Source organism: Microchirus variegatus (genome assembly GCF_963457635.1).
Source record: "Microchirus variegatus genome assembly, chromosome: 19".
NCBI classification, from domain to species: Eukaryota; Metazoa; Chordata; class Actinopteri; order Pleuronectiformes; family Soleidae; genus Microchirus; species Microchirus variegatus.
In genome coordinates, this window is record NC_139820.1 from 11,031,253 (window position 1) to 11,046,729 (window position 15,477).

General features: G+C 39.3%; 1 protein-coding gene across 1 annotated transcript; it reads right to left on the reverse strand.

Moving 5' to 3' along the window:
• Window positions 1-982: 982 nt before the first annotated feature.
• smarce1 (SWI/SNF related BAF chromatin remodeling complex subunit E1) lies at window positions 983-13,241 on the reverse strand (the record flags this gene model as incomplete). The annotated part of the gene is made up of 11 exons (XM_083906317.1): window positions 13,159-13,241; window positions 12,411-12,461; window positions 11,138-11,181; window positions 10,767-10,871; window positions 8,753-8,833; window positions 8,303-8,434; window positions 7,909-8,080; window positions 5,090-5,262; window positions 4,883-4,984; window positions 1,278-1,539; window positions 983-1,182 (listed from the first exon to the last, which is right to left on the reverse strand). The coding sequence occupies exons 2-11, from the start codon at window positions 12,415-12,417 to the stop codon at window positions 983-985; spliced, it is 1,278 nt and encodes a 425-aa protein (XP_083762443.1). The 5' UTR covers window positions 12,418-12,461; window positions 13,159-13,241.
• Between the last annotated feature and the right edge of the window lie 2,236 nt (window positions 13,242-15,477).

A 15,477-nucleotide genomic window follows, 5' to 3' on the forward strand; every position in this document is an offset into this window, starting at 1 on the left:
TGAGCATCCAGACACTAACGCTCAGTCCACACGTGATTCAGGTTTTTAGTCCACATGAAAATGTAAAACTCCACTGTTAACTTATGGACATGTTGTAATGCAGACAAAATGACAGGACGTAGGGATGCAGCGGCTCACGGCTCTTTTCTTTTAGTGCTCTGTACCTGTGCAATGACAGTAAAACCTTTCCTATTTGATTCTATAAAGTGCTCTCAACAGATGTCAGGTGGTGATATATAACCATAATTATTAAGCCTCGATGGACAAACCTGAAACATTAAACAACAAAAATAAATGGCATATGTATGTGCACGCATGTTAAAAGTGCAGCTACTTTTGTCAACACCAGTAAAACAAGTTGCCTCTTGTAAACAAAGGTGATGACGTTGCACACGGACGTCAAACCCAAAACAATTTTTTTTCTATCTGCACACTTAGTGCAGACTGCGGATGATCATAAAAATCTTCACCCTGGCAGCAGCTTTTACAAAATATGTGTTTTCACACAACTTACTTGTGGTCTTAGTGTGTTAGAAAAAAAAAAATGCACAGACAAAGCTACGTTTAACAAAAAAATAAACAAATAAAAAGACACACCTACATGTGGACTGGGCCTAAAAACGCAGCTGAGAATTTTCAAAATAAAACGTAACCAGCAGCATTTTTAGGGGCCCTAAAACGACGGTCGTATGGTTGTAGCTTGAGCTAAAAAAAAACATAATCTTTGCTGCAGGCTTGTTAAACATCGAGCCCATTCAAACACTCACACTTTGATAAACTGAGATGATACTGTGCAATACATATATGTGTATATATATACACATATATATGTATATGTGCATATATATGTATATGTGCATATATATGTATACATGTATACATATATATATATATGTATATATATATATATGTAATCAGAGGATGGAAGGCCAAGAGCCATAACAGCCTCACAGTTGATAGTCAGGTGGGTGCTGTGCTGGACTCAATGGGCTGCTCTGGCTCTCCCGGGCCCCTCTGAGGGCTCACTTGTCGGAGGGTCTTCTGTCTGAGCAGAGGTGGTTTCTGAGCCTGTGTTGCTGTCACTGGTTCCTTCCTCCATGGCTCCCTCTGGGACGCTCTCCTTGTCCTCAGACGCCCCCTCCTCACTATGAGCCTCAACCTCCTCTGAGACCTTTGGCTTCCCTGAGTTAACCCAAAAAAAAAAAAAACATGATGAAAAATCACAGGAGCCCACATGGCAATAAAATGATTCACAAGTAAAGGCAAGTGTGGCTCACCTGGTGCTTCCGTGGTGCTGGATTCCGTGTCCTCGCCTTCCTTGTTGCTACCGTCACTGCCAGAATTTTGCTGGGACTTGTTGCCATGTGTTGCACAAACATGTTTTTCTTCTTCTGCTAAGATACAGGTGGGGGCCTCTCTCGCACCGCGCTCTCCTGCGTCCTTCTCACGTTCCGACATCCGTTTGCGGGCTGCCTCCTCTGCTGCAACAATCTCTGCAGAGATCTTCTCCATGTCCACCTCCACCTTCATACAGCACAGCTACATAGGACAGCAAGGGGAAAGTTTACACTTCTTCCTACTCCTTTTCAGGCAAAGATGATTTGTATGTAGATTTACGCAGCAGGCAGGAGACAACCTTTGAAAGATAGCACTGCTTCTAGTAAGGGGTTGGTTTAAGTGAAAGACTTTAATGGAACAGGAATGTTTTTATCATTAGAAATGCTTCGTTTGTGGCTGAAAGCCTTAAAGCTCACATAGAATGGTCCTGTTGCACATATACAGTGGGGCAAAAAAGTATTTGGTCAGCCACCGATTGTGCAAGTTCTCCCACTTAAAATGATGACAGAGGTCTGTAATTTTCATCATAGGTACACTTCAAATGTGAGAGACATAGGATTTTTAAAGAATTTATTTGTAAATTATGGTGGAAAATAAGTATTTGGTCAATAACAAAAGTTCAACTCAATGCTTTGTAATATGTCCTTTGTTGGCAATGACAGAGGTCAAACGTTTGATGTAGGTCTTCACCAGGTTTGCACACACTGTAGCTGGTATTTTGGCCCATTTCTCCATGCAGATCTTCTCTAGAGCAGTGATGTTCTGGGGCTGTCGCCGGGCAACACAGACTTTAAACTCCCTCCACAGATTTTCTATGGGGTTGAGGTCTGGAGACTTGGTCGGCCACTCCAGGACTTCAACATGCTTCTTACGGAGCCACTCCTTCATTGCCCGGGCGGTGTGTTTGGGATCATTGTCATGCTGGAAGACCCATCCATGTTTCATCTTCAATGCGCTCACTGATGGAAGGAGGTTTGGGCTCAAAATCTCACGATACATGGCCCCATTCATTCTTTCCTTAACACGGATCAGTCATCCTGTCCCCTTTGCAGAAAAACAGCCCCAAAGCATGATGTTTGCACCCCCATGCTTCACAGTAGGTATGGTGTTCTTGGGATGCAACTCAGCATTCGTCTTCCTCCAAACACGACGAGTTGAGTTTGTACCAATCAGTTGTATTTTGGTTTCATCTGACCACATGACATTCTCCCAATCCTCTTGTGGATCATCCATATGCTCTCTGGCAAACTTCAGATGGGCCTGGACATGTACTGGCTTAAGCAGGAGGACACGTCTGGCACGGCAGGATTTGATTCCCTGTCGGCGTAGTGTGTTACTGATGGTTACCTTTGTTACTTTGGTCCCAGCTCTCTGCAGGTCATTCACCAGGTCCCCCCACGTAGTTCTGGGATTTTTGCTCACTGTTCTCATGATAATTTTTTTTTCACATTCTGTCTCTCACAGTTGAAGTGTACCTATGATGAAAATTACAGACCTCTGTCATCATTTTAAGTGGGAGAACTTACACAATCAATGGCTGACCAAATACTTTTTTGCCCCACTGTATGTTAGTTATGGAGGTCTACTTAAATACATTAACTTGTTTTTATGGTCAAAAACCTCCTAGTTGCTGTAAACGAGCCGATATAAATCCTCTTTTCTGACGCTGTTTCCCAGCCGCGAGACTTGAGACTCAACCCTCACCCCCAGAAGACAGAGTCTTGTGATTGGCCAGTATATTCAGCACACCCGCTCTCAGAAGCACAGCTCCCCCCTCTGGAATGGTGAATGCACTGCTACTCATTATCAAAACATTGTTTTAACAGTGTTTTAAAATAGCTTCGTCACGACTCCCCGCCGCAGTCCCTTTTATGACTTTGACCCGGAGTCAGACCCAGAGTCAGAAGACACTGTCGCTCGTGAAACACCTCCACAACGGACGTTATTCTTCTTCTGTGGTTCAATGTACGCAACCGGATGACCGGACAGACTAGTGCCCGGAGCAGGACGATCTGCTGTTCAGGAGAACCGGTGTTTACGTAACCGGACCGGGTTTTTTCTGAGATCTCGCTGAGCCCGATATTACAATATAACACAGCATTCTCAGCAGTGGCTGAACTGTTTGTTTAGAACCTTCAGGGCTTCTTAAACAAGGTAATGACACAGATACACACTAAACAACAGCGTTAATTGGAACTTCCAGTCTAGGTCCGCCTTAAATTTAACAAATCTAGCATTTCACTTGTTGATAAATGAACCTACAGTAGATCATCCAGTACCAGAGAAGTAGCTACGCGATGAAATGCTGGTAAAAAAAAAACTTTCTGGGTGACGTCAGTGGTGGTAGGTAAAACCTCAGCTAATTATGAGTAAATTACATTAGTGCTCTGAGATGGCTGATTTAGTGGTGTAATTAAAATTGATAGGTCCCACAACATTTTAAGATGGCAAACTCGTTCCGTCAACAGATGCCACACAAATAAAGGAAGCTGAACGCCCAGTCACTTCTGCATTCAAAAATAATGTCTATAAGATGTACTTAATCAAAGGGATAGTTCAGGGTTTGTGCCAATTTAGCCGAGTGCCTTGCTCTCAGTGAATCAGCCTATGACCTAGACCTCACTGATGAGATTCCAGAAAGGACACAAAATAACAGCTCACCTGTAGAATCTATCACTACTTAAAAGTAAACAACTTTCCTGGCTGGAAACCAAAGTTCATACACAACTCTCTCACACCAAAAATCCATGGAGTGTTCAAAATCCTTTGTTCAGATTTACATATGTGACACAAACTATCCAAAGAAGACAGAAGCAGATGAGTAGCTGTGAGTTTGGTTTTCTCTATGGACTTTGGTGTGGGAGAGTGAGAGGTTCACACACGTCAGTTTCCAGCCAGAAAAAATATTGAAGACGTAAGGTGGTGAAGATTTTTATTATCTAATCTAGTACTTTTTATGTTTTCAATGATTTTCTGGCATTCAGGAAGGCGCACAGAAACAGTGGTGTGTTTAGCAAACTTAGTGTGTCAATATGTCATTTCACCACACTTGAAAAAACTAGCCCTTTAATGCTGACATATTAAACCAATTGCTATAATTCATCCTTTTTATTTTAATTTGACTTAAAAGTGCATTTGAAGGTTGGACACAAAGTAACAACATATTGTTATTAAAAAAATGTAACCAAGCACAGAGTTTATCTCTGAAAAACAGCGTTTCAGAACATGTTCAGTCTTGACGTCTGATTCCAGTCAGTGAACAGATGCATCTGTGTTAAGGGTAAATGGCGCCGCCTGTTGTGAGCAGAGGACGGTGCAGCCAACTGCACAGAGCTGCACCTCATTTCAAAACAACAGTTACTATGAGGGCCACAAATTGTAAACGATGACAGCAATATGACTGCCAGAGCATGTGGATGGAGTTAGCAGCAGCTGGTGGCTGTAAGACAGATGGAGGCGGGCACACAACCAGAGCTACACACTGTACAGTTAAACACGCGAAATTAAGCTTGCGTGAGAGTAAGCGATGATCGAGATGCCGTACCCTTTTGAGCTCATTTGTGAACGACTCTGTGGCTTCTATGAATTTTCTTTTCTTGTCCTGGTGGCGGTCTTCAATCTGCAGCAACTCAGCCTCCAGCTTTCTCTGTGATACAAGACACACACGACATTATTAACCCATTAAATGCAAGGCCAGCAGCGTTATGCCAGCATTATGTGGCTGAATGGACGACCTGTGCTGTGGTCATACCTGGTGTACCATTAAAGACTGGACCTGGCGTTTTAGGACCTGCATGCGAGCCGTCGTAACAACTGACCGCACATCAGGAACTACGCTCTCACTGAGAATCTCACTGATCAGGCGGTGGTTGCGTTGGAAATGAGCTGCCGCTGAGTGCTTTATGGAAAACCCGTCGTCGTAGTCTGAGGACGTAAAGAACAAATCAAAAAAAAAATGATTTTATTTTTTTTTAAATGAGTAGATGTGTTACATAATCACTAACAAGTAACAGAGACAAGTTAGAGAAACAACAGCACAAATTATACAAATACTGCTAAGGCACTATAAACATACGTAGGATATTGCTCAATATTTACAGTACTGGAGTTAAATATAGGCCATTATTTCAAAATACATCCTCAAGCAAAGCAAAACTGTTATTGTGAGGTGAATTTGGGACAAGTGCTTAATTACACCCCACTGTGTGTGGACAGAGGTTTCGATATGTACTCAGCAATTTTCATTTGCCAAACGAGCGCTTGCCTTTGTCTTAAATGTACACTTGTTTACTATTTAAATACAGGATGACGATGATGATGATGATGCAGGAAGGTAGGCTCCAAATACAGTATAGGATTTAATCTTCATTCTCTGTAGTTTCATACTTTAATCCGATGTTACTTCTTCATGAAACAGACATGAAAGATCTTGAGAAAGTCAATGAATTAATATCTGATATCTAATATCTATCTATTAATTAAAATACATTATTCAAATATTTTCTGATCCATCTTAGACATTTACAGCAACAACAATAAAATAACACATGTTGGTGTGTGAAGCCTTTTTAGCAGTAATAAATGTGACACTGAAGACAATAAAAGATCTTAAGAAAGTCAATTAATTGATATCTGATTGTAATGACTGATCACTATTCATTTGGTCATTCAAAGAAATAATTCATAATTTCAATGTCAATTTATAGATTCAATTTGAAAAAGGAAGAAGAAAGAAAGACAACTAAAAAAAAATCTGGTCAACTCAAATTAATATCAAGCTGGATTCGCACATAACTAACAATAGTCTCTTTTTGTTTACAATGATTTGATTTCTCCAGTTACATTTTTATTTATCAGTTGGTTCCTCTTTCACTTTGTATAGAGTATGAGGCACTTCTTCACAGCTTTGTTGTGGTGTAACTGTGATATAACAGCTCTCCGTTCTACCTGAACTTGCTGCTGCTGTGCATGCATGTGGGCATCCTGGAAACGTTCCAGACAGCAGAGGAACAAAAAGATCTCCTCTGCTATAATGGGCAATGTTTAAGGTACATGTGCGTATAGGTGCAGTGACACCAAAACAGGAAACAGTCAAAGGGAGGTAAATACATTCTGAAAGTAGAGTGTGAAATTCGAGCTGCTCAAATTCAGTTAAACTCAGTTTTAACCATGTGTGGGACACTTTACATTTTAGTGCAACACTGTCCATGCATGATTAATGATGTTTGCATTACACTAGCAAAACTACAGGACCACCCAAATCCCTAAGTCCACACAAGTATCTACAAAAAAAAGTAATCAGTAGAACAGGATGTTAAATGTCCCAAAATGATTCTCCAATAGATTATAGGCTGTTAAATACAAACTGAAACAGTTTGACTAGTTTGACTTCACGTCATCTGTCTGTGGTCTATTTTGTTAAAATAAAAAGGGTTTATAGTGAGACGATGGACAGAATGTTTCATTTTATTGAATGAAACAAATGTTGACAAAGTTTACTTTGTGGCAGTGATATGTAATTGAAAAAGATGGAAAAAAATATATATTGCAATACTGAGAATATATATCGTAATATTGTGATAATATTGTATTGTGGTGTTTCTGGTGATTCCCACCGTTATTAATGACCATCAGTTGATAAAAGGCATTTTCAGTCTGGTCTCTTTCTATAGATTTAATTAAGCCTACAATCTAGGTTCGTATACTACTTAAGTATTTATTAATTCCATACTAATTCTGACAATTCATACAATTTAGTAGCTAATTTGACTGTGTAGTTTAGAAGAAAAAAAGTCTTATCTACATCATCAGTCAAGAACCACAGTGAAATTCCCTTTGTGTGGCTGCTGTTAAAAATGGTCATGTGCACTTTCTCTTAATCTGGGAGTTGTTGTTAAATATAGAACAGAGAAATAAACCAAGCAAGTGTGGCAGCAGCTTAGAGAAGAATTTCTCCAAGACTCAATTTATTAATAAAACACACTCTCTGTGTTTCTACAGCCACCTGGAGAGCTAAGTCTTATTTAATCACTGACGTACGTGCAGTCTGTTGAGAACACAGCCCACTGGGGTAGCACGACTGACATTTTTATGGTCTGGGAGTGGAGTGTTTCTAAAAGGCAATTGGTTTTATCTGTAGTTTTCCTGTGCATCATTATCTTCCATAAAGCAGCCAGAGCCCAGACAGACAGACATGCATCATTTCCTTGAGGTGGGTGTAACTCAAACCTCGTCCTCTTTTTGCTTCTTGTGTATCTAACGGGTGTGTGCATGAGTTTTTGAAATAACAGGACTTTCAACTTTGCAATTAAACCTAAACCAGTATAAAGCCTAACAAAAACAATAGTTAAAAACAGATTTTGTTTAATTTTGTAGCTTAAAAACAAGCTAAAAACAATGGAATGGTGTTTTTAAGTTAGTGTTAGTGCAAATGTGGATGGTTGTAGCAGTGTAGGAGAAGGGAGCGAGATCCTCTTGGTGTGTAGACTGGCCTCTCATGTGTGATCATTCTACTGTAATTACAGCTCTATCCCTGTGTTCTACAGTGAGCATTTATCTGTGCAGCCTTACCATCTGGATCATCTGCTGGTTGAATACTCATGTACGGTTCGCCCTTGTCCAGTCTGGACTGCCTCTGGCGACTCTCCTCTTCCAGAGCCGCCTCCGCTCTGCTTTTGGCATTGACGTAGGCCAGGTAGGCTGGCGAGTTGTGATAGGCCTTCAAGCTTTCGTTATACTCAATCTATGGTGGAAAAGACGACAGGAATGACAAGGACACAAAGAAGGCGGGCACACTCAACACGTCGACCCTTATTTCTACCAAGCAAAAACACAAGGAAAGAGGTTTATTCAGGGCTGTTAGGAGAGGGAGGAAAGATTATGGGAGGGACCCAAACTGTTGGAGACAAATCTACTGGTCACCCTTCAAAAAAAAAACATGAACGCCCGTGGTAAAACAACCAACCTTCTCTGCTTCGTAGTCATTCAAATAATCCTGTTTCTCCTCATCAGTGAGGTCCCTCCACATGCCACCGATTATCTTCCCAATTTCCCATAGCTTCAGATCAGGATTGGAGGCTTTTACTTGATCCCAAACCTGGTGATGAGAACCAGACATGGGTGTTGGGTTGGGTTGGGTTGGAGAGGCTATAAGTGGTTATCTCTTTGCAGAGAGGTCACAAACCAGAGGAGGCCGAGTGCTTTAAGCTCCATCTCCAAGTGGGTAAATCCCACTCTGTGATGTTCACTGTCCTAGCTAAGTCCTAAGTCCAAGTCAGCTCAACACCTACCTCGATAAACAACCATTAGACTCTGTGAAATGTTTTTATACTTCTTACAGAATGATCTTCAGAACACATGATGACGTATTACACATGATGATGTAAAAAGCAGCGCTTTCACGCTGTGCACTTACCTTACGACTGTATCTCATATATGGCATCAGCGGCTTATCAGGGGGCTTTGGTGGCTTTGGGATGTTTATTCCAGAAGAATTCTGATAAGGAAAGAAATTGAGAGACACCTTCAGTCATATATGTGTTTAAAGAACAGTTATATCATGTCTGAACACACTAGTGAAATGACATTCTCTGCTTGTGTCAATAGACATGTCACTATCAAAACCATGTTACAAAGTTATTTATTTTAGATTTTAGGATTTATTAGCAGAAATCAACTATAAGTGTATAACTGCTTTAAAATAAAGATTATTTTGGTTTTTGAGGCCTTCCAAAATAGCTTTTAAATGGGCCACCATCTCGCAATGTTTTTACACCAGCCCCACAACTTACCACGCAAACAAAAAACAGCTCTTTCTGCATAAACCCAACGCACAAACCAATGCAGAAGAAGTGTTTGCGTTTACATCCTTGCTGGTTTGCAAAGACCACTTTAGTTCAATGGAAGAAAGAAAGAACTTTTAGTTTTCATAGCCTATGGTTTTATATGCACCTTAGTCAAGGGCCTTGCTTTACGGAAGCTGCCATCTTGTATCAATGTGTTTGTATAGCCAAATAGACAAACCAGAATGTGCATTTAGTGTTTGGAAGTGAAAGCTTAGTCCCCAAACGAAAAACAATTTCAACAATGCATAAACAAAGGAAGAAGAGGGAGGATCAAAATCACTAGATCAGATACAGTCCTTACCCACTAAATATCAAATACATGCATTACTAAGCATTGGCACCTAAAAATATAAATAAAAAGCACTAACATCATTTTAACTCAACTAATTTCATCTAGTTGAGTTAGCAGATACAGTGTTGTATCAATTCACTGATTGATTGATTGATTGATATTAAAATAACGTTTATGGATAGGTGGTACGCTCAAACAGCTTAGTCATTTCCCTAATAATTCCAAATAATAGTTGTAAATAGATGTAAAAGTACTGTATCACTGTGATATCGGTATTGGAAGACTCTCAGGATTGTAGTATCGATATCAGACATGAAAAGAGTGGTATCAAGTGTTATTAAGCCGTGTCTACTGCAGAAATGACTCAGTACTTACCTTTATGGAATGCAAAGGAAAGGTTGACTGATTACAAGCCTGAACGATTATTGGGGGCTGATAATAGGCATTTTGCCAATTATTAGCATCTATGGTTTAAATTAACAATCATCAATACAGTTTTTATAAAATGTGAGGCTGTGGCTCTGCTGACGTCTCTTCATCTGAGCTGTTTGCTCTTTGCTGTAATACATATTGGTTCCAAGTATCAATGATCAAGTATAAGACTCAGTGTTGACCCCAGTTGAACCCCAAAGCAAAGGCCTCAAAGAGGGATTTGCTGACTTGTCCTCAGTTTATCACACTCTTCGGTCTCACCATTAAATGTCACTAATTCCTAAACACTGGACCTTTAATTAACTTGATTTAATTAATGACAGTTTGAGGTCGTTTACAAGTAAGAGCCCCACAGACTACAACAAAATTGCAGTGGAAGTAAATACAAAAAAAGGACAAAAATCTCACCTAAGCTGAGATTTACCCACTGTGAGACATAATGCCATTATCAGAGTCAGCCAACCACAGCTTACATGCAGCAACAAAATTACTGCTCAGCAGCCAGAGCCATGCTGAGCAGCGAGTCTGTAATGCCATGGCAACGCTGATGGCATGGGTTACTTAAGATGGCTGTCAGAAATGCAGACTTTGAAAGGCAGGTGGTCTTAGAATACACACAGATGGACTCTTCACTGGTCTGCACCATAAAGGAGACACAAGAGGAAGCTTGGAATGATGTGGTTTATATTCAGTCTCTTTGAAATTAGTTAATATGACTTCCATGCTGACTATTCTGTAATATCTGTTCTTTGAAGAGCGGAAATTCAAAAAGCCAACTCTTGTGTGATTCGTCACAAATCCAATTTCCCCCACTTGTGTTTTTGCCCAACACTTTTGATCTTCTATGTTCATGTTCCTACCGTTACCCGACTGTTGCTGCTTTGGCTCCCTCCCAGTCTGTAGTTGTTGTAGGCCAGATGGCTGTATGGGTTGTACCCGACAAACCCAGGAGTGTTGGGCAATTGCTGATGGAAACAAATGAGACAAGAAACACAAATGAGAAATAGGATAAAAGGAGAGGGAAAAGCTGGGAAAATGAGAAATAACTTGCATTCATGCTGGAGCTGCAGGGAAACAATCGCTTCGAGACAGTGTTGTATCAGCACATCAATTTGTGTAACTAACAGTTCTTATAATATATTTTGTTAAGAGTACTAAAATGAAGTCTTGAAACATTAGCATCAGCTTTATTTTGAATACCACATCATTATTTGGCGTAGAGGGTACTTACAGTTGTCGGGGCTGGGGGAGGGGGAGGGGCATAGGATGGTCTCTCTGTTACAAAAGAAAAATTCCAAATTAAATATCTGCATTAGCCCAGAGAAAGAATTCACTATTAAAGTTATCAAGCTAAATTAAACTCAAGTACTTGATATATGGAGGAAAACAAACTGAGTTCAAACAACAATGAAAAATGTTGTAATTCGGATCCATGGATGACAGAGAGCATTTCTGAAAACCAGGTGTTGAACAAGGATTTCATATATGAATATTATATTATTATTATTATATTATTGTATATACTGTACATACTGAATGTTTCCCCCATGAACCAAGTCCATAGAGACTTTCCAGGCAGACACAGCTGTCTGAAGGTAAGATAAAAGCGGCAAAATGTGAAGCCAAATCTGTGTTGGCTTTATCGGTGTTGATAATTTGTCAATTCTTAATACAGCCACTCTTCAAAAAAAAAAAAAAAACTGAACTATACCTCAAATGTTTTGTGTTGTGTAATAAAATGAAAAATAATATAAAAATGCAAAATCTCTCACCACGACCGCAACCTTTAGAAATGTAGTGTTCTAAAGGTTCTCTATTAACCAGTTACTAGCTTTAAATGATGTATGCATCATGTGCATGGTACTTTAGCGATCTATCTGTCGCCTTTCAACCACACCATATCTAGGTTATTTGTAATCTATTGATCTGTCTGTAATTTTCTCGATTAATTAAGTATTTGTTTGGTCCAGAAAATGTGAGAAAATGTTGCCTGGTGTTTCCCAAACCGAGAAATTATGATGTTCGCAAATGTCTCGTTTTGTCCATAAACCAAAATGTTTCCGTTTTAATACAAAATGCTCAAAGAATGTTAGCCCATTTTCCTATGGCTAGTTTTTACCAAACCAAAAACAAAGGTTTAGATGTTTTTTTCCAGATGATTGAATGTTTGTATTTCAACCAGCTTCTTTATAAAAGTTTTCGCTATCCAGAAAATGTTCACAATTAAAAAAGCTGAAAAATCTGAAGGGTTGTGTTAAAAAGAAACAACCATCTAAAAACCGAATAATTGATTATAGAAATAGTTGACGATTAATCAGTGCACAGTGGAAGCGGCTACTTCAGATCTGTAGCTGACAGACAGACGTTCTGTAATGTTCATATTGCTTGCTTCACATTTACGTATGGAGACGCTATGTCCTCTATATATTTTTATTAGATTAAAAGACAAAGCAATTAATTAAATGTCGCAATCGGTGAAAACGCCCCCTTTCCCGTATCCTTACTTGACATCTTGGAAGAGAGGAGACGGTCTCAGTCTGTTCCACTCATTGGCTCTGTAATGAACATATTTCAGAGGAGTATCACATTGTATGTCGTGTTAATAACATTAGTAAGTGTGTGGACATCATAGTGGTTTATAGAGGACACATAAAAAAGGGATGCCGATACATAGTCAGATAGCAGCTTAGCGTTGGCAGTACCGTTAGCACCGTCTGTGGAAATTGTGGATATAACTCGCAAACCACTTCATATCCGTATATTTTATTAATCCTACAATAAGTTAATTGGTAATAAATGACTAGCTGAATGTAGTAAAATGTGATACAGTTGATGTTAAGGCATTTCCTTTTTATTTTTGAGCTACAGTTGTACGATACCTGAGCTAGTTAGCTAGCGTTAGCAAGTAGCCGTGCTAGCGATTATAATAATGTAACAATAGTCATTTTGTCGTATCTCTAAGTCTCCAGCAATAACTATAGCTGCCGTACGTGCAATGACTTTTCGTGGAGCGTAACTATGCAGTTTTAATGGTATGTATTTCACATTTGTGTTGACTAATAAAAGAAAATGCTAACTGATTACAGCGTAGCCACCTCAAAAAAAGGAAATGACATCTGAGATGTTAGCATGCAGCGTGAAGTCAAAGCAGCAGCATATGTGAAGGTAACCACACATTTAAATGGATTTTAATGATGATAACGAGCAAAAGGCACGCTAATGTGATGGCCAAAACAAAAACAAAAAACTCACCCTAAAAGATTAAGTCTCACCACAGTGTGTGTGTGCGTTGTGGCTTTGACAGGGACGGCTAACCCGCTAGCTTCAGAGAAACGGTCCCCACAATAAACCAATGAAATGGGGTCCACTCGTAAGATTCCTGTAGAATCTTCCAGAACTGCACCCCCACCCTCTCATCATCTCAGCTGTGCCTCCTTATGCCTCGATGCTGATGCTTATCGCCCACAACTGTCACTCCTGCAGCCTCCATGAATGAACACCGTCCTCCTCAAGGACAACCAGAAAAATAAGAGGTATAATAACAGCACAGAGCTACTGAACACGATTATACATTTTTACTTTAGTCTGGATATGTTTCACAGATTGTCATTTCTTATATGTCAAAAAAATGAACGTCAGATACCCACAGTTACATGCTTCATAACCTGAATCTCATACCACAACTTCATGCTCTGATGCAAACTTTTTCCCATTCATGTGTATGGGGTTTATCCATGCAGAGAGATCTGTAATTCAGTTGTAGTGGAGAGACTGCAACTTAATAATGACTATCCATAAATCCACTTAGAGTTGTCTGCAGTTCAATTCTGATTAGTCATAATTCCAAATCAAGATATCTCCAATTCCCCTTGAGTCATTATTTGCCTAAATTAAATTGTAGATATCTTAAACTGGAATTATGGATATTTGTGATTCAGTGATTTAACTGCACTATTGGCTTCAGACATATGCAACAACAAACCACAGGCATGTGAATGAAGTGACAATCCTGGCAAGAATGAAGTTGAGGAATCTGATATGATTCTTGTGAATAGGAAGAATGTCATTATTAAGTTCTGAAATGTTCATTTTGACTAGGAATGGAATAATAGTTATCTGTAACACATGCCCAGACATTTAAAGTTTAAAACAACTGCCATACAATATATGTATATAGTATAGATTTATCTATGAGCTAAAAATGTGCATCATAATAGCACAAAGGGGACTGCTCCTTACCCTTTTAAAGCTGACAAAACGTTTCAAAAGATATTTGCTTCATAAATAAATCAGAGCTTATTTGTTTTTAAAATCTTCAATAACATTCTGGAAAAATGTCGGCAAATTTGATAAGGGCCATTTTTAGCAAAACTTCGAGCACAATATTTGATGGTATTGTTTGTCAAATATTTAAAAATAAAGTAATGCAGGCCATTTTGAGACAAACAAACCATCCACTGTCTCATTCACATCTATGGTCATTTTAGAATGTCCAGTTAATGCAATCTTTGATAAAACATTTGTTTTGTATCTTACCAGTCATGGTATAAATATATAAATCAAAATGGGTCAAGGCCAGAGAACCAAATTCTTCCGTTTCACCCTTCGTTCACTGCAGATAAACACCAATGTAGATTATACTTTTTTCCCTCCTAAATAATAAGTATGTAGTCAAATTAGCTAAGTAATGGATCACAAAATCGGAATTATTATGGAATTAATAACTAAAATGAATAAACTTTGCTCGCTAGGACTAAGTAATACAAACTTAGTTTATAGCATGAACTATACCCAATAAATTGGGTATAGTTAAATATTATTTAAGGTTTGTCATGTGACTTTTATCTACTGAGGGCCAATAACAACCTTCAAACTCAAATGGAACGCACCTAAAGGTTGACCCACATTGTTTCGCAAATTACATGACTTCATGTCAAAATATGTCATGGCATGCACTCTTTTCTTTTTTTACTCATCATAAAAAAGTTGGAATGATTCATTATGTCACCGTAAGTTGCATTATAGACGCTTCACAGACTACTGAGCTTTAGAGAACAATCAATGAAGCCCTATTCACTGCTCCTGTGTTGTTAGAACTGAAATACTTTGCATTCTTGTTCACACTGTGTGAGAGAACTGAAGGTCAATAGTTGTAATAGTGTGCTCCCCAAAGATAACAATTCAAATCCCGTAGGATTTAGTCTACATCTCTGTCCATTCAACCTGAATCGTACTTGTTTTGGATTTGTTAATTGATTGTGTTCATTGTGACCCTGTTTCTTTCTGTTTACACTGCTCTGCACACTTGAGAGCTTATTTTTATTCACGCTTGACCTGCATCCTGTATAATATGCGTGCAGACACTGTTGTGAGCTCACCTCCAGGTGTGGTGTTTCAGCTTATTTTCATTCACCAGGCAGTGACCAGAAAGCTGAGCCAACGAGGCAGAGGGTGGATTCCCTTACAAAGCGTGGGCAGGTCTACTCACCCGGTGCAGCTGGACACCTGTGATGGAGGACATCTGGAGGTAGGATGGAGGTCACATGCCTCCTGTAAGCTACTGTGCAGGCT